This window comes from Conger conger, chromosome 7, assembly GCF_963514075.1.
Source record: "Conger conger chromosome 7, fConCon1.1, whole genome shotgun sequence".
In the NCBI taxonomy this organism is placed as follows: Eukaryota; Metazoa; Chordata; class Actinopteri; order Anguilliformes; family Congridae; genus Conger; species Conger conger.
Window position 1 is genome coordinate 10,493,539 of NC_083766.1, and position 17,778 is coordinate 10,511,316.

Sequence of the window (17,778 nt, forward strand, 5' to 3'; positions counted from 1 at the left end):
GCAGGGAGGTTTTTCCAAGCATGTTGGAGAACTTGCCACAGTTCTTCTGCAGACTTTGGTTGGCTCCTTGCTTCTGATCTCAGACAGATTTGGAAATCTCAAATGTGTTCTTTTATACTAACACACAAAAAAAATACATATATACTTCTACTGTATATGTATAGCTCATTTCAGAAATTAATTGTGAATGAATGAATGAATGTGCTTTGTAGCATACCCCAGCCCATAAAAAGTAGTCTATGGCAAAGGTGGCAAAGCAAAACCCTTTAGGTTAGTGATGCCCAATCTAATCCGAAAGGTCTGCTATGGGTGCAGGTTTTTGTTCTGTCCCAGCACTGAGGCAGTGACGTTTACTTTCTGAACCTGGACTTCCCACCTCTGCCTGAGCTACAAGAGAAAAATAGAATAGCTAAGGGAATCACTGCACAATTCACACAAATTCTCAAAAGTCTGCTTGAACGCTTGGACTTGGCATGAATGGACATTTGGCAATGAATGTAGAAGTTTATTTACAGATGTTAATTTTACATTATCCTGGAAGCAAGCGTTCACATTTATGTTTGGAGTAAATATGAAGTATGAGGTTTCTACTTTGGTGACATTTGTTTAGTTTAGGCTACCTGTTGCTTGTTACCAGGTCATACGTGGTATTGACGTCATTGTTTAAAGGGTAACCCGGATTAACATCCAAAAATCCTCTGCCCTAAGCTTCTGTGCTGAGCAATACTGATTTACTGGTAACGTGGTTATTTACTTTGTGGTTGTATAATAGTTTAGATTTTTTGAATAAAATAACTAATTTGTTTCATATTCCATTGCAATGCTGAGACCGTTTGGGCTAAATACAGTGCCCTCCATAATGTTTAGGACAAGATTCTGTCTTGATTTGCCACAATTCGGAATCACTCATTAACGTGATTGAAGTGCACATTCTCTGGTTTTATTGAGGGGTATTATTTAGACATTTTTGGTTTAACCATGTAGAAATTACAGCGGAGTTTATACATAGTCCCCCCATTTCAGGGCACCATAATGTTTGGGACACAACAATGTTATGAAGCCCCCCCATAGCATGATGCTGCCACCTTCACTGTAGGGATGGTATTAGCCAGGTGATGACCAGTGTCTGCTGTCCACCAGACAATGCTCCATTACACCTGCTTGTGTCAATACATACAGTAGTAAGAATTTGATTTTGAATCCTCATGTTTCCTACATTCACATTAATCCCTTAAGAATCAGCCCCTTTTCTTAACAGAAGAAACTGACATGCCCAAATTAAAATGGTTACTATTCTTCATCCATTTTGACGACATGAATAATCCTCATATATATATATATATATATATATATATAGATTGAGGTCCACTGATTCAAGTTTTTATCAAATACCCAGCGCCCTATCAACAAGTCAAAATATATTTTTGTTGTGAAACATCAAACTTTTTATGCATAAAGTCTCAAGAACTGCTTTTGCCCATGCGTAATGGTATCAGCTTGCATCCTGAAAAATTTTGCACAGGATACACAATTGGAAACGTTATTTCATTAGCTAAAATATTACTTGGTTGTCCACGTTACAGTAATACCATACTCATTATTAGTTTTTCAGGACAAAAATATTTTGCCATGAGAATATAACAAATTTATTATAACAAAAAAATTATAAATAAACTGGGGGGTGGACTCTACAAGAGCTCTGAAGGCGCCCTGTGGTATCTGGCACCAAGACGTCAGCAGCAGGTCCTTTAAGTCCTGTTTGTTGCGAGGTGGAGCCGCCGTGGATCGGACTTGTTGTTCCAGTACATCCCACAGATCCTCGACTGGATTGAGATCTGGGGGATTTGGAGGCCTCGGCAACACCTTGAACTCTTCCTCATGTTCCTCAAACCATTCCTGAACAATTTGTGCAGTGTGGCAGGGCGCATTATCCTGCTAAAAGAGGCCACTGCCATCAGGGAATACTGTTGCCATGAAGGAGGTCTCACATAATAGGTTACCCGCTCCATTACAAATATTCTATACACTAAATCAATCCTATAATAATACTTTTACAGCTATTGTTTTTTGCAACTTCTGGTATCATTGGCGTATTTGACATTTGTGAAGTATTGTGTAAAGTTGTCACTGATATGATTTGACCTGGCCATAAAATATATATTATCAACACATTGGGTACAGTTTACTCATGGAGATCACATGTAGGTCATTGAACTTACTAAATGAAATACTGACATTCTCAAAGAAAAGTAAGCAGAGATAAATATATCTGGAATGTTCTATTTTGCCTCCTTAGTTCAACCTTAACTGGCTGTATTTATTCAGGTTATACTAGGCAGCTAATTGGTTGCAAGAGTTTGCTGTGAATATCACCAGCCATTTCCAATACTAGCTCAATCAGGTAGTAAACCTGATTTTTTTTTACTTAAGGATTATCCACAGCTCACACCAATAAACAACAATTTCAAATTCCCTTAGGCACCATATGAACAAGGCCTACAATAACATCGAAGTTGCACTTAAAATTAAGCTTCAAAATGTCTGCAGTACTTAAGATCTAATAGTTAACACAACAGCCTTTACAGTTAATACTGTTGCACATTTACAAATAACATGGTGCGCAAGCCCCAGATTAAATATGTTGTGCAAATGTAAGTGTATCAGAACATCTAAAATCTCATAGTAATAGCTAAATGCATCCATTGTAAGTTAAAATATATGTGCTGATGACCACATATTTTGTGCTGGATGATTAGATTAGAGTGAATTAAGAGGATTGTGTATGTTAACACATGTTGCTTGTCGCTTGCATTGTGCTGAGGGCTTTTACGAAAATGTTTAACTGAATATACTGTATGTTACATGTAATAACACTGACTATAATGGATCCATAAAATTTAACAGTACTTCTATTTCCTTTCCGCCCACTTGGTCTTATTCAAGAGAATAGGAAAGGACTTGAACAATACTTTTGTGAAACTGGAAAAGCTCACAATCCTTAACATAATGTTAGCTAATATTTTCATTGATTGTAAAAAAAAAAATATTAAAAATAAATAAATAAATAAAGGACATGGATACAAGGTAATGAGAAGTACAGCATTTTGTTTATGTTCTAGTTGCCAAGAGAAAATCTTTATCTGACGACAAAGCCATGGAGATTGAAGAGCTGGCCTACATCTTTAAACAGGTATGAAACTGTCAAATTATTCTCACAGAGTAGAACTGAGTACTACAAAAGAATAGGTACAAAAACTTGACTTTTTACAGATGTTCAGTACTACACAGATGAGCCAAAACATTATGACCATATGCTGTTGGTCCTCCGTGTTCCTCCAAAACAGCTCTGACCCGCTGAGGCATGGACTCTACAAGAGCTCTGAAGGTGCCCTGTGGTATCTGGCACCAAGACGTTAGCAGCAGGTCCTTTAAGTCCTGTATGTTGCGAGGTGGAGTCGCCATGGATCGGACTTGTTGTTCCAGTACATCCCACAGATCCTCGATCGGATTGAGATCTGGGGAATTTGGAGGCCTCGGCAACACCTTGAACTCTTCCTCATGTTCCTCAAACCATTCCTGAACAATGTGTGCAGTGTGGTAGGGTGCATTATCCTGCTGAAAAAGGCCACTGCCATCAGGGAATACTGTTGCCATGAAGGGGTGTACCTGGTCTGCAACTATGTTTAGGTAGGTGGCATGTGTCAAATTGACGTCCACATGAATGCCCGGACCCAGTGTTTCCCAGCAGAACATTGCCCAGAGCATCATACTCCCTCCACCGTCTTGTCTTCTTTCCACAGTGCATTCTGGTGCCATCTCTTCCCCGGGTAAACTGCGAACGCGTACCTGCCCGTCCACATGATGTAAAAGAAAACGGGACTCATCGGACCAGACGACCTTCTTCCATTGTTCCAATGTCCAGTTCTGACGCTCGCGTGCCCATTCTAGGCGCTTTCGACGGTGGACAGGAGTTAGCACGGGTACTGCGACTGGTCTGCAGCTACGCAGCCCCATACGCAGCAGGGTACGATGCACTGTGTGTTCTGACACATTCGCCCCGTAACAATGATTAAAGTTTTCTGCGATTTGTGCCACAGTAGCCTTTCTGTCGGTTCGGACCAGACGGGATAACCTTCGTTGCCCTCGCGCATCAATGAGTCTTGGGCGCCCAATACCCTGTCGCCGGTTCGTGGTTTGTCCCTCCTCGGACCACTGTCGGTAGGTACTCACCACTGCTGACCGGGAGCAGCCCACAAGCTTTGCGGTTTCAGAGATGCTCCGACCCAATCGTCTGGCCATAACGATTTGACCCTTTTCAGAATCGCTCAGGTCTTTACCCCTGCCCATTCTCTCCGAAATCAAACACAACACTTACGTTTAAATTTTTCAACTCTTTCAGCATTCATGCCGTTTACTTGGGTCGTGACCCAGCGCAATGCACCGTGGGATACTCGTGCCAGTCGTTCTTGTATATTTCGATGGTTCCAACGTACCGAGGTGACTTAATGGAAGGAAAAAACCCATTCATATTCGCCATAGACAATTTGATTCGTGCATGGATATGTATTAATAATAAATGGCAGACTTACCATCATCTACCAGTTTGTGAAACGAGTGTGTACGCTCTTTTAGAAGCCACAAATCTGTCTGATTTCAACTTGTCTGTCTTCATGTCAAAAGAGTAAATGTTTAAAGTAAAAATATAGTTTTAAAGGGTTTATACATAAAATGAGAATTTATGGATAAAATGAGAAGTTATAGTCGCGTTATCCCTGTTTCGATAGTCTTCCAACCTTACATAACTCGCGACGAAGCCGTTATTCTCAAAAACATGGTTTGGTGGCACTCATTTTTACATTATTTTGTGGATAAAATTGTGGAACTACATAAGCAAGCACCATCGTCCACTTACGGTAGTTGCACTTGTTTCCGGCACGGGAGGAAATAGCAGAGATAGTTAAGCTCATTGGAGACTTTGGTTTCCATAGACATTTATATGTCCATGTTGGTTTCCCCCTTCGTAGCAATTTGGAGAGTTCCGGTTAAAATCTCAGGCCTACCCTTTTAGACCTATGACTACCCACATATCAGAATTTGTCTCGCGTTTCCGGTGAAGAAGGTCAAATAGCAACATTAAAACGTGCAGCTACCTGGTAAGTTAGCTATGAATGTGTTCGAGATTTTATTAAAGTGGCAGGCCAGATACATTTAACTTTAGCCACAAAAAAGGAAATATCCGTAGCTTCCTTCAAAATATCACTTCGTTGGACTTCCTGAAAGGACTGTTAAAATAAGTGGAAGATGTTATGAATTAAACAGGCTATTGGGAACACTTGCATTGGCTATCAAGATTTCAGACGTTAGCCGATGTTACAGTGAAAATGACACCATCCGGACAAACCTCGGAAACGTCTGCATCACCCTCGGTCCAACAATCTCTACCTGGTCGTTTGCTCAAGAATTGTTGGAGCTGTCGGATCATCACTGGTAGTGGTTTGCTCATATCAGGAGGATATGTGTTTCTCGCCGCCCGAAGAGTGATGCGCGCAGGGGGACAAACCACTTTCGGAAATGTTGCTCAGATCTCCTTTGCTGCTTGTAAGTGTCTTAACTGTTCTGTCTGAACATTAGCAAATACGTTTAACATATTGCTATGGCTCCAATGAGGTAATACGAATCCAACAGTTGCCAGTGGTCGCCTCCCGTAACAATCATTATCAGGCATTTATCAGACTAATTTATCAGACTCTTTTTCCAGACCATAAATTAAATGTTTTTGCTCAGTGGACTGAGCATCGACTAAATAGTCAGGTCACATTATGCAGTTGCAGACCAATTTCGATGCATATAAAAAATACTATTTATTTCTTCCTAAAAATATGTAAAAAGCTGGCTGCATTTCCCCCCTGATACCAGTTTAATAGCCCTGTTACAACTTGTCTGTTGTTGTAAAAGTTATAAAAACAATGCAATTATTTTGTTCACTCAAATGTACGGCTGTTACAGTTCATTTTAATGTGCTCCTTTGCATGAAGTGATATTTGCTTGGGTATTATATGCCTTCCTTTGAGATGTACTCAAGTGCTGTGGCTAAAACTCCCTTTCCATGGTGACAGGTCTGGCTGCTTGGGGAATTGTGGTGATTGCAGACCCCGTAGGCAAAGCAACCAGGAAGGCGTGAGGATTGTGAGGATTGTGCTACTCCATAAATGAGCCCATTGAACTGACCTGCGTCTATCAGCCCTCTGTCAAAAACAGAAACACCTGTCCAACATTACTTATGTATTGATGACTTATGACATCCTCTCTCCTAAGAGCCATCTAATCAATAAGCAGCCACAATGGAAAGATGAATTAAACTTTCAGTGCATCTTGTGATGAGTCATAATGTTTTTCATGTCTCTGAATGATCTTGCTGTGTTTTCATAAATCCAGAACCCCCAACTTCCTGACCTACAGAAACTAGTTATTTACTTTGACTCTTATATTTGATTAATACTCAATCCATTACATACATGTCCTCTTAAGATCCAGTAACTCATTTTTGTCCCATGCAGGGGGCATACATTTCTGGTCTTAATCTGAAGAACCATATTATAGTATGCTACAACCAATATAAACAATTAAAATAAATCATATTTTAGAAAATATTTTCTAAAAATTCTAATTCTAAATATTTTCTAAACTGACTTGAAATGTGTGTTATTATAGTTTGCATTACTTTGTATAGATATTGGTGGTGGATGTGTTTAGTGGATACATCCCTCTGTGATAAAGTATGGTTATTTACTAGTCACTTTAATGTTTTAATGAAAATACACAGCTTATATTTCCTAATAGGGCTGTACACCAGCTTGTTAATGCAAATCAGCCAATCATGTGGTAGCAACTAAATGCATAAAAGCATGCAGATGTGGTCAAGAGGTTCAGCTGTTTTTCAGACCAAATATCAGAATGGGGAATAAATGTGATCTAAGTGACTTTGACCATGGAATGATTGTTGGTGCCAGACAGAGTGGTCAGATCTCGGAGCTGCTCTCCTGGAATTTTCACACACAACAGTCTCTAGAGTTTGCAGAGAATGGTGTGGAAAAACAAAAAAACATCCAGTGAGCAGCAGTTCTGCAGGTGAAATGCGTTATTAAAATAGGTCAGAGGAGAAGGACTAGACTGGTCGAAGCTGACAGGAAGCTGACAGTAATGCAAATAACCTCGCATTATAACAATGGTATTCAGAAGAGCATCTCTGAACACACAACGCGTCAAACCTCTAAGTGGATGGGCTACAATGAGACCAATGAGTCTAAAAACTAAGTCTAATAAATACCTAATAAAGTGCTCACTGAGTGTATATTGCGAAATAATGTATGATGTACAATAATAGGCTAGTATCAAACGTTGTTCAGTTCAAAACGTGTGCACTGATTAATTCGAGTAAAGCAAAAATATTTTGCGTACAAAGCTACTGGTTATAATTATGCAATTTGACGTGCGCAGCGCGGTGCATTTATTTAAAAGACAACCTTCGGCGGCGTTCCAATTTCGTCATTATTCTGCGACAGCCAGTCAGCCACTGAAACATTCGCGAGTGCTTTGGGTGGCAGAATTCACATGAATGTCTAATACACGTGCATTATATTTGTCGCTGTAATTTGATTACATGGATAAAATGTATTATGTATTAAACGGTTTATGATTTACGACACGTATTTTGACGTGTTTGCTATCAATGCCAAGTTTGGTTTAGCTAGTACCCGACCATTTTAATAGGCAGCGAGAAGCACGTATAACGTTACAGCAATCTAGTTTGCAATTAATTACATCACTGCCTAGGCTAACAAGGTAAGATAATACAAGTTCAGTGCTAACGCTGATCTTAGCTTTAGTGTAGTTTTAGCGAATGCTACGCCTGCTCTTAGCTAACGTATACATTGAGCTTTTAAAAATTTTTTTATTTAGACTATGCCTTTAGTTATTGACTGATATATGCGTGTGTTACTTGTAATGAAGCTATCTGTTTAATTACCATATTATGAATTTTGAATTTGTATTTCAAAGTAGTATGGATTTTACACATGCTTACAGCCATGTTTGTATTTTGTTGTGTATTCGTTCAATTGTATGCAGATATTAAATCACATAACTAACACGTTTTCTCACTTTTGCTCCTCTGATAAAGGAAGCACCATTGAGACGCACTGCCACAGTTGCATTTGAACCATCTGGCTGAATAGCTTTGGCAAGAAATTGGTGTGTCATGAACCCAATACTGAGACACAAAATCCCTGCATGTGTGAGGACACTCTTGACTGACATTGGACCAAGAGATGAACAGCACTATCTCAAAGAAGAAAATGATAATGAGCCTGAAATCCTTACTGTAGATGGGATTAAACTGCCTGGGAGAGGAGTTGCAGTCCAGGATGAACTCCTAGCCCCAGCTGGAAGGAGAGAGGAGAAAGAAGAGGGGGGCATGGGTTTGAGAAAAGAAGGCAGGGTATGTGGATTGTGCTTATCCAAACCTCCTTTCTACACCTGCCCACGATGCAACGTGCTGTATTGTGGTTTGGCCTGCTATCGTAGTTCAGCTCATTCCGTTTGCTCTGAAGAGTTCTACAAGGAGTCTGTGATTGAGGAGCTGAGAGGGATGGGGGAAACAGAGGAGGAGGGGAAGAGGAAGATGCAGGAAATACTGTTGAGGTTGAGCAGGGATGGGGAGAGAAAAGGAGGGACAGCAGAGGTGTTTCAAGGGATGGAGGAGGGGGAAGAGGATGGGGCTCTGGTAAATGGAGAAGTTTTGGTTCTGCTTTCAAGGCTGGCAGAGATCCAGTCAACAGGAGCAGGAGACACAGGGGAGGTAGAAGACATATTAAAGAAACTCAAGGAGATTGGAGAGAAGGAGGGAGAGAGGAGACCGATAAATGAGACTGTAGCATGTCACAGAGACACCGAAGAGCTGGAGGAACAGGACTTGGCACAGCGATTTTCAGGGCTTGACATGGAAAGTATGCCTGAAGAGCAGCTCTGGGCACTGTTGCCACAGCAGGACAAGGAGAGGTTTGAGGGGCTTGTAAAGGATGGTGCAGTGGGTGGGCTGGTGCCCCTGTGGAGCCCCTGGTGGGAGAGGCATGAGGGAGGGGAAGGTGCTCTGATAGAGCTGTTGGAGGAAGAGCGTGAGGGAGAGGAACAGGTGGCCACCTGGAAGGAGAGCGATAGAGACAGTCCAGAGGGACGGAGCAGGTCTGGAGAGGGAGTAAACACTGAGAGGGAGGAGCAAGGAGAAGAGGGAGGTTTAAAAGAGAGGGACAGGAAACGGGTGAGAGAAGTAGAAGAGGAAAGGGGACGTATGCATGGTAAAAGTGAGAGGGGGAAATCGGGAGAGAACAGAACTGAAAGCAGTATTGCGGTGCATGGGAATGAGGAAGATGGGAGCGGAGGGGGAGAGGGAAATGGAACGGGACCATGTGAAAAAGAGACAACATCCCAGATGCAGCAGGGACACCAGAAGAGAATGAAGCCACCAAGGACAGAGAGCAAGGGCAAGAGCAAGAGCCCAAGCTCATTGGTGCCCCGGGTGAATAGAAAGATCCTACCCCTCAACACCCTCTCATCGCAGGCGTCCCCATTGGTGCGATACAGCCTGGTCAACGTGCTCTATGGCTACACCACTTCCCTTTCCCTCTTCAATGGAGACCTCTCGGAACTGGACATGATCCAGGAGTTCTGCCAGGTGGTGCTGGCTATATCCGAGTCTCTGAGCTCCAACAGGGTTTTCAGCTCCTTGCAGGAAGCCGTTGAAGCTGGTACCAGGTTGGCAATGGAGATTGGCTGTTTTGCCCCAGGAGACCCAGATGCCCAGACCAGAGCTGTAGAAGCAATTGCTCACATTCTGGCTGGGAAGAGTAAGCAGGACACTGTGGGATATACACTGGCTGCCCTGTCCCAACTTCAGGCAGTTTTAAGCCAGGCCAGAGGGGCCCTGCCCAAGGAGGGTGATGGAAGAGAAACCAGGCGGAAATATTTCTTAGCGGGCAAGAAATGTGAGTTCTTGCAGTCTTGGGTAAAAGACAGTGGTCCAGCAGTGAGACTTTTGGCTGGGTGTGTATGGAGGGAACACATGAAGATGGCGAAGGAGAGGAAGTGTTTAGATAAAGAGAAAAAAGTAGTAGAGGAAAGCTGGAAGAAAGGGAGAGGAAGAGGGAAAGGGAAACTGATTGAAGAGATGGACTGAGCGTGGTTGATTAACTTGGGTTGTTTCTTTAGGAGGTTGTAGAGCAATTTGAATCTCTAAAAGAAAGTGTCTGAAAAGCAGAAACATTACATTTAAATTGGCCATTTTATTTCATGTACATTTTTGTAAAAGTCATCTTTAGATGTAAACTTTTCCAGTTTGTCTGATGATGTATTTACATATCCCAGATAAGTTTTTAACATTTGTAACAAATGTAATTTACATCTAAAAAGACTGTACATTAAAATGCAAACAGTGAACTGGTAGAAAAAGGTCTCCTGGTAAATGTCCGTAGGAAAATGATGATCAGTGCATTGTCTTCCCTTTCTTTTGGTAATCAAATGATGTCTAGCTAACTTGAACTGTACATATCTAACATGCGTTATTTATACAGTCCTCGGGCCTCACTTATGAAAATGTTCCTGCATTTAAACTTAAACATAATGTTAAGATAATTCCTCAAGGTTATGCTTCATTTACAAAAAGAGACAAGAAAAAAGCTGCCTATGTCAGTTTGAAGTGACATATCTTTGTCTTACGCACCAGTGATAAAACAACAATTTTAACTCCAGTAATGCTAGTGAAACCATGATTGGATAATAGCTTTCTCATGTAGCATGCTGTAAGATGTCTTAAAATACACCTGGGAGTTGTCATGATTCTTGCGCTCTTCATGTGAGTTGTTATGGTACTTCTGCATGAGCCACTTTTTAACATACAATTTGATCGTAAGATGATTTTATAAACAAGGCCCTTGGTGGTTTGAAGGCTGGGGGTATATCTATTTTTTTCCATTTATTCTTTCCAAGGTTAGTTTAGTTGAAGTTGGTTTAGTTCTATTCAAAACAAGTTTGGGGAATCCCACACACAATGGAACAGCACAATTGGCCAGTCTATTAACATGAGAGGCATGTTGGATAGCACAGTCACTGAAGTTATGGTCACCTGTTGGTGCGCACTAATGCCCATTGGTGGGCAGCCGGTAGCGTAGTGGTTAAGGTAAATGACTGGGACACGCAAGGTTAGTGGTTCTAATCCCGGTGTGGCCACAGTAAGATCCGCACAGCCGTTGGGGCCCTTGAGCAAGGCCCTTGACCCTGCATTGCTTCAGGGGAGGATTGTCTCCTGCTTAGTCTAATCAACTGTTCGTCCCTCTGGATACGAGAGTCTGCCAAATGCCAATAATGTAATGTATGCTGCAATAATTCAGCCTTAAGGCAACCAACCCGTCACCTTTGACCCTCATTTCTTATCTTTAGCATTAAAAACTTTCTGGGAGCGAATTAATGATCCAAGCAGCAGTATTGTTCGAAAGCAACACTGCACAAAGTGAATCCCAGCGCTTTGATTCAGTCCAGTCAGGTTCAGCACATGTACTTCACAGAATGTTGTTGCCTATCCACGTGGAAGATGAGAGAAGGCTGTGACCCGTCCTCTCAGACCAGCAGCAGCCATTTTGGGACTCAGTAGATGTAGGGGATGATCCTGTAGGGCACTCTTCGGCAGTATGTGTCCCAGGCCAGCCCGTATTTGCGCCTGCACTGCCTCTCATCCCGAGCCTCCCGGTGAATCAGCAGGACGGAGAAATAAATAATGTAGAAATAGGGTAGGAGGTGGGACACACCTGCAAAAAAGGAAGAGAGGGTCACTAACTTGCTCACCGCGAGCAAACAGTGTATGAAAACTCTAGTGTTTTGCACACCCAGATTACACAAAGTTCAATTCCTTGCTTACCACAGGGTAGGGACCAGGCAGTGGCCATTAGCAGGTCCCCGAGGTAATTCGGGTGACGGACAAGCCCCCACCAGCCAGACACTAAGAGGCGCTTCCCTGTTGCCGTGGCAATGGTCTCTAGGCCTGCAAGAGGGAGATAGTAGTTAAAGTAAGGGATAGAGTTGAGTGAAAATGCTCAATAAATGAAATATTTAGTGACATTATGCAGGGATTAAGCAATAGCCATCAGTTCTCATTTAAGATCAATACCGGTTCTGAATGTTTAGATTGCACAATAATAACGTGTTGTATACGAAACATTGCTTGTGCTAGGGCTGTTAGCTTTATCAATGCAACTGAAATGAAGTGGGGCAGGGGTCAAATAAAACAAGACAGCATTTAAGAGGGTGGTGGAATATAGGGCAAAAATTGATAACTCAACTAAAAGTCATTAGTGATAAAAAGTTAAGGAATAACCACATGCATAAGAGTAGACCGTGCCACTCACCTGCCACGCTGGGATGAGTAGGGTCTCTTCTAAACTGGTTCTTTTGGGAATTCGACCTACGGAAGATATAATACCCCACACCTAGGAAGACGGGTAGGGAGGCTTAAACTACAGGTAACAATCAAATGCAAGAAAGACTAGACTAGACTAGAACACAGTTAAAATAAAAGTACTGATCTTAACGGATTGTACTGTTCCTCTTATTTTACCATTGAGTATGATGATGCTAATGCCTCCGATGGTACTCAGCGGTTGTGGGTGTATGACCAAGAAGATGGACTGCAGGCTGTAGGTGAAAGGAACCCAGGTCAGGTCTCCAAATGCTAGCATGAACCCAAAGCCATCATGAACAATATCCATGGTGGTCAACACAGCCTCCTGCAATACATAAAAAAGCAAACTTGTGTGTTTTGCAATTGTTCTTGGAATGTATTGATTCAAGCATCAAAAAGCACGACAAAATGAACCCCGGACAATAATGTAAATACCACGCATGTGCACTTCCTTGCTGTTTAAAATACTCCACCTTTCAAGCCACTCTGTTTTTTAAACCAACACTTTAGTCATTCTTAGAATACCTCCAACAAGATGGAACAAACATAACATGGAATGCATAAGATGTCCCCTGTCCCCATTCAGTTCCAGCTCACCTCGTTCCATAACGCATCCGTCACATAAATCAGCTGGAAGACATTGACCAATACCATGGCGAAGGAGGGGGATCCTCGTAGCTCTACCTCCTTCATCAACATGGCCAGATTGATCACAACCTGAAAAGCAGAAGTAAAGTAGAAGATCGGAGTCTTTAAATATTTATCTGTGAGCTTTCCTACAAAACCAAATAACATGAAAGCAACATAAATCATATGAACAGAAAACATATTTTCAGGCAATACAGGACAAGGTAACAGAAGTTATTTTTAGCTGACACTTTTATACAAAGCGACTTTCACTTGATTTGGCTAAGCAGGGGACAATCCCCCCTGGAGCAATGTGGGGTTAAGGGCCTTGCTCAAGGGCCCAACAGCTGCATGGATCTTATCGTAGCTACACCGGAGCTTGAACCACCAACCTTCTGGATTCCAGTAAGGCAATTTAACCACTCAGCTAAATGTTGCCCTCCTAAGAACAGTATGTTGGGGGCACTGTCCTGCTGAATCTCCAAACGGAAAGGTTCTTGAGCAGCATTTCAGAGACCAGTGTAAATTAAGGATGTTTTTTAATTGAAGTATATTTTTTAATTGGGACAAACTTCCTGGCTACACATGGTTATTAAGAGTCTCCAACCTTAAATTTATGGGTGGTAAGCAGTACAATATTTTCTGTGAATCAACAGAGCAGGCTCATCACTGCAGAGTTTGTGACTGCTTACCAAGCATACATTTAGGGTTAAATGGGAGTACCTTACAATGTCCACAGGTAGTTAAGCCTTCTCCAGAATGGATTCTTCACAACAATAATTTTACTCAGAATATTAAGGGTATTAATCTATCATTATTGAACATGTTAACATGCTTACTTTTGACATATTTTATCATTTGTACACAAGTTATTAGTCTTAGAATATCACAGTTGTTGTGATTATAATATTGATAATGGTGACCAGGATGATTATAATGAAGATGATCAAGAAGTATCCCCTTGTGAATGTCTGTCATGGTTTAGAGGGTAGTATGATAGATGATTTTTCAGCTGCGGTTTTCTTTTTTGTAAAATATGTGATTTTACATATTCATATATGTAATTTTCTTTTTCTTTTACAAATTGCATATGAAATACTTTCCCTATCTGGTGATTTACCAAAATATTTAACGGTATCTTATCAGAGAAAACGGCAATGTAGCACCCGGGAAGCAAATGAGCAAACACCAGTCCATATATCACCCAAAGTAATCAAGTGTCACATGGCTACATGATTGGTGGAAGGGGTCAATTTACATTCTTCTGCAAGGTATTTTGGACTTTGATGAAAGTCTAATGGTATTTTCCTCTTTACACGTTTATACTCACCCAACCAATCAGACCTGGCCGGAGCTCACAGAAGTATTTGAGGTCAAAACTTCCAATTCGTGGGTTAAGTTCACGCCCCATGAAGAAATCATAGAGGGGGTTACCTGAAAAAGATACAACGATATATACATAAGCATTGTCTATTGCCTGAAATTGATCATTATTGTAATAACACATCTTTTATACTTTTTTATACCATTTAGTAGCATTAAGCAGACAAGCTATTTTAAGGTTATAAGGTTATGTGATTCACAAACTGAGGACAACTAGTGTGTATGCTATGCAAAGATAGTAATCTATTTCACATGATTACAGTTAACAGGGTGGTCATCGGGTTCATGGTCTGGTGAGCTGCAATCACATAATGGTCATAATGTTCCATAATTTCCTGAATTGACTGAACTGGTATCGGACTGTCCCTCAAACCAGACATGGCTCGGGCAGTAAGAGCAGTCGTCTGGCAGTCGGAGGGTCGCCGGTTCGATCCCCGCCCGGGCTGTGTTGAAGTGTCCCTGAGCAAGACACCTAACCCCCAAATGCTCCTGACGAGCTGGTCGGTGCCTTGCATGGCAGCCAATCCCCGTTGGCGTGTGTATGAATGGGTGAATGAGAAGCATCAATTGTACAGTGCTTTGGATAAAGGCGCTATATAAATGCCTGCCATTTACCATTTACCCTCTCGCAGGCCATCTTCCTCACCTGTGTTTCCCCCCAAGGAGAGGGCTTGTTTTGGGGCCCAGAATGAGCGCAGATAGAGGTAGAGGGATAGCAGGAATGAGAGGCCCATGGAGTACACTGCCAAGGGAAACAACAACTCGAAGATGTATCCAAGAGGCATCCTCAGCCACAGTGTCAGTGCCAACACTATGGCAGTTATACAGAAAGAGTGGAACCCTGGAGAAGGTGAGAGACACACAGACATAAACGGGGTGAGATGAAAGGGGTACTGTTTCAGGAGAAGAAGAATGGTTATAGTAAGGTCCATAATTACTTAAGCTCCCTTAATGAGATTGTGTTTGTGTTCATTTAGACCTTATCGGTGTGATGAATTTTTCAGTAATTCCAACTTCACTCTTACCATTGATAGGGTACTTGAGTCTGGATCCATCCCTCAACACCATCCCTTCAGCCAGCTGCCAATGGACACATCACAGGTAACAACATCAACAACAAGAACAATAAATAATAATAATCATCATATTTATCGTAATTATCGTAATCATCATATTCATAATAATAATAATGTTATTTGTTGTCGGGCTCATTGTGCCGTACAAAATGGAAGACATTATTGAAATCAATACAATGATGCAATTCACATGAATAAATAATTGTCAATGACCTGTTATTTAAAAAAGCATGCTCTCTCACCTTTCCCACAGGCAGCATATAGAGAAAGCTCTGGAGGGCCAGCCACCCAAGCAGCAGCATGGGGGCCGACGGGTGCCAAAGCTGGGATGTGTGGGGCAGCGGAGGGGGCCACTGGAGCACGCTGGCCTCCGGGGAGCGACATACACTCAGCAGGTACAGCACGGTCAGAGGCAGAAAGACAGGGATGCATGTAGCACCTGCACAAGTTCAGATGAAGCGTGGACAAAATGGAGGAGAGGGGAAAAAATTCAGCAGTCAGGAAAAATTTAGGAATTGGGAAATATAGATAAAATGTCAATAACACTGATCTCTTTGAAGTGAGATAAAATACATAATGTCTGATACATGGATATACTAAAGAAAGTTAAACATGTAATCTTATTTTCCTTCCCTTTCGAAGCATGCACACACGCACACCTCTTACCCAAGGTCCCCCCGAATTCCCTCTCCGTGGTGTGTGTGGATCTCTGTTTATCAAGCTTCATCTCTGTGTTCTGTGACGGGCAAAGAAACAGAAGAGATGGAGAGGATGGAGGGAAATTAGTGTAAAGATACTGATGTAGAATTCCGGCAGTTACATTTAGTTTGCTTCTTTTTTATTTGTCTTTGTTTAGTCTTTGATATTGTAAAGCAATACAATGATATCAAAATATCAAAATAAACAGAATCACAACCATGCTATAATAAGTTATGTCTATGGATGCTTTTGCTAAATTACAAGAATCTCAACTGTTCAGTAAATGAATTTACAAGCAGGCCACAGTAAGCATGGATCTTTATGATCATGAAACTTTGTTCATGATTACATACTGTTTTAGAATACCCCAGTTAACATATATGCATCACAGTAAAAAAAAAAAAAAAACATAATTGCCCAAATATTGTATATGAATCTGCAGAAAGTTAAGGCTAGAGTACACTGACGCGAGCAAAGGGGTATGTAGGATTCTGTCAATGTCGGAACAAATGCATAACGTTCAGTTTTTCTCTAAAAACCACGAGATCTTCTCTAAATTTCCCATTGAAACTGAGTGAACATACTCAAACTATGTTAAACGCAAAATAATCTGCTTTGTTTCATAACGTCCAATCCGGTAATATGTAAGAGTACAATAGACAATGCGAAACACAATTCAGAATTTCTAGAACACTTCAGTCAGACAATGAACATAACATCTGGTCAAATTAAGACAACTACCGTAACAAAATATATATAAAAAAACATTTATTACACACTGATATGCATATGGATGTTGTGTATGTCTGAATATGTGTTCAGGGATATTTAATATCCCAACACCGTCGCTCACAGGAATACATTCATTCAATAAAATGGAGAGATTGCAAACGTGTCTGCACCAAACGTGAATACAGAATTATACGTTTCTAAATTTGAAGATAATATTTTAAGATCATTTTCTGATGCACTATATACTTACCAGGACGAAATTATTCAGGCGTCCACTCCACCTGAATCATGGAGCCCTGGTAACGCTGAAGAGCGAAGACATGCGTGCGCAGTACCGCCCCATATAACATCGCTCAACCAATCGGTTCAGGACATTGTCATGTTCTGACTGTGGAGAGGGGAGTCTCGGACCAATGAAGCGGAGGGGACGTGCTGAGCTTGATTACTATTGTACGATGGCTCTATGACAGGTGGAATGACGTCTAAAACACACCCACAATCCGGAGGTACGGGGGTAGATCCACAAACTGGTGGAAGCGGGCCAGGAGTTCCCAAACTGAGAGCCCAGATATCAGGCCGCTGACCGGAAGTCCCTGACAATATTTTGCAGAATGGACAAGAATATGTTCACCTTATAATGAATATTCTGCATTTAAAAAACGGCATTTATAACCTATGCTACATATTGTCATAGTCCTACTAAATACAGTATCTTAAAACATTTCTCACCCTAAGATTTCTTCACTCATAGAAACT

The 17,778-nt window shown here is 41.5% G+C and overlaps 2 protein-coding genes across 3 annotated transcripts; one reads left to right on the forward strand and one right to left on the reverse strand.

Annotated features, from left to right (window-relative positions):
- Positions 1-4,928: 4,928 nt before the first annotated feature.
- znhit2 (zinc finger, HIT-type containing 2) lies at positions 4,929-10,503 on the forward strand. 2 transcript variants are annotated; one of them, XM_061249074.1, is made up of 3 exons: positions 4,929-5,153; positions 6,117-7,842; positions 8,180-10,503. In XM_061249074.1, exon 3 carries the CDS (start codon positions 8,258-8,260, stop codon positions 10,229-10,231), a length of 1,974 nt encoding a protein of 657 aa, XP_061105058.1. In that variant the 5' UTR covers positions 4,929-5,153; positions 6,117-7,842; positions 8,180-8,257; the 3' UTR covers positions 10,232-10,503. The 2 variants fall into 2 exon arrangements, with proteins under 2 accessions (XP_061105058.1, XP_061105059.1); XM_061249075.1 differs by lacking the exon at positions 6,117-7,842.
- Positions 10,318-17,355, reverse strand: tm7sf2 (transmembrane 7 superfamily member 2). The gene is made up of 11 exons (XM_061249077.1): positions 17,273-17,355; positions 16,258-16,327; positions 15,834-16,030; positions 15,541-15,595; positions 15,162-15,356; positions 14,463-14,566; positions 13,103-13,222; positions 12,662-12,830; positions 12,453-12,533; positions 11,966-12,088; positions 10,318-11,855 (listed from the first exon to the last, which is right to left on the reverse strand). The coding sequence occupies exons 2-11, from the start codon at positions 16,316-16,318 to the stop codon at positions 11,695-11,697; spliced, it is 1,266 nt and encodes a 421-aa protein (XP_061105061.1). The 5' UTR covers positions 16,319-16,327; positions 17,273-17,355; the 3' UTR covers positions 10,318-11,694.
- Between the last annotated feature and the right edge of the window lie 423 nt (positions 17,356-17,778).

Bases quoted from the DNA above. Each gene is read 5' to 3' on its own strand.
- znhit2 (XM_061249074.1), top strand. From the start codon at position 8,258: ATGAACCCAATACTGAGACACAAAATCCCTGCATGTGTGAGGACACTC.
- tm7sf2 (XM_061249077.1), bottom strand. From the start codon at position 16,318: ATGAAGCTTGATAAACAGAGATCCACACACACCACGGAGAGGGAATTC. The intron at 15,357-15,540 runs GTAAGAGTGAAG...CACCTTCTCCAG, and splicing joins ACTCAAGTACCCTATCAATG to GGTTCCACTCTTTCTGTATA. The intron at 13,223-14,462 runs GTGAGTATAAAC...TCTGCTTTTCAG, and splicing joins GGCCAGGTCTGATTGGTTGG to GTTGTGATCAATCTGGCCAT.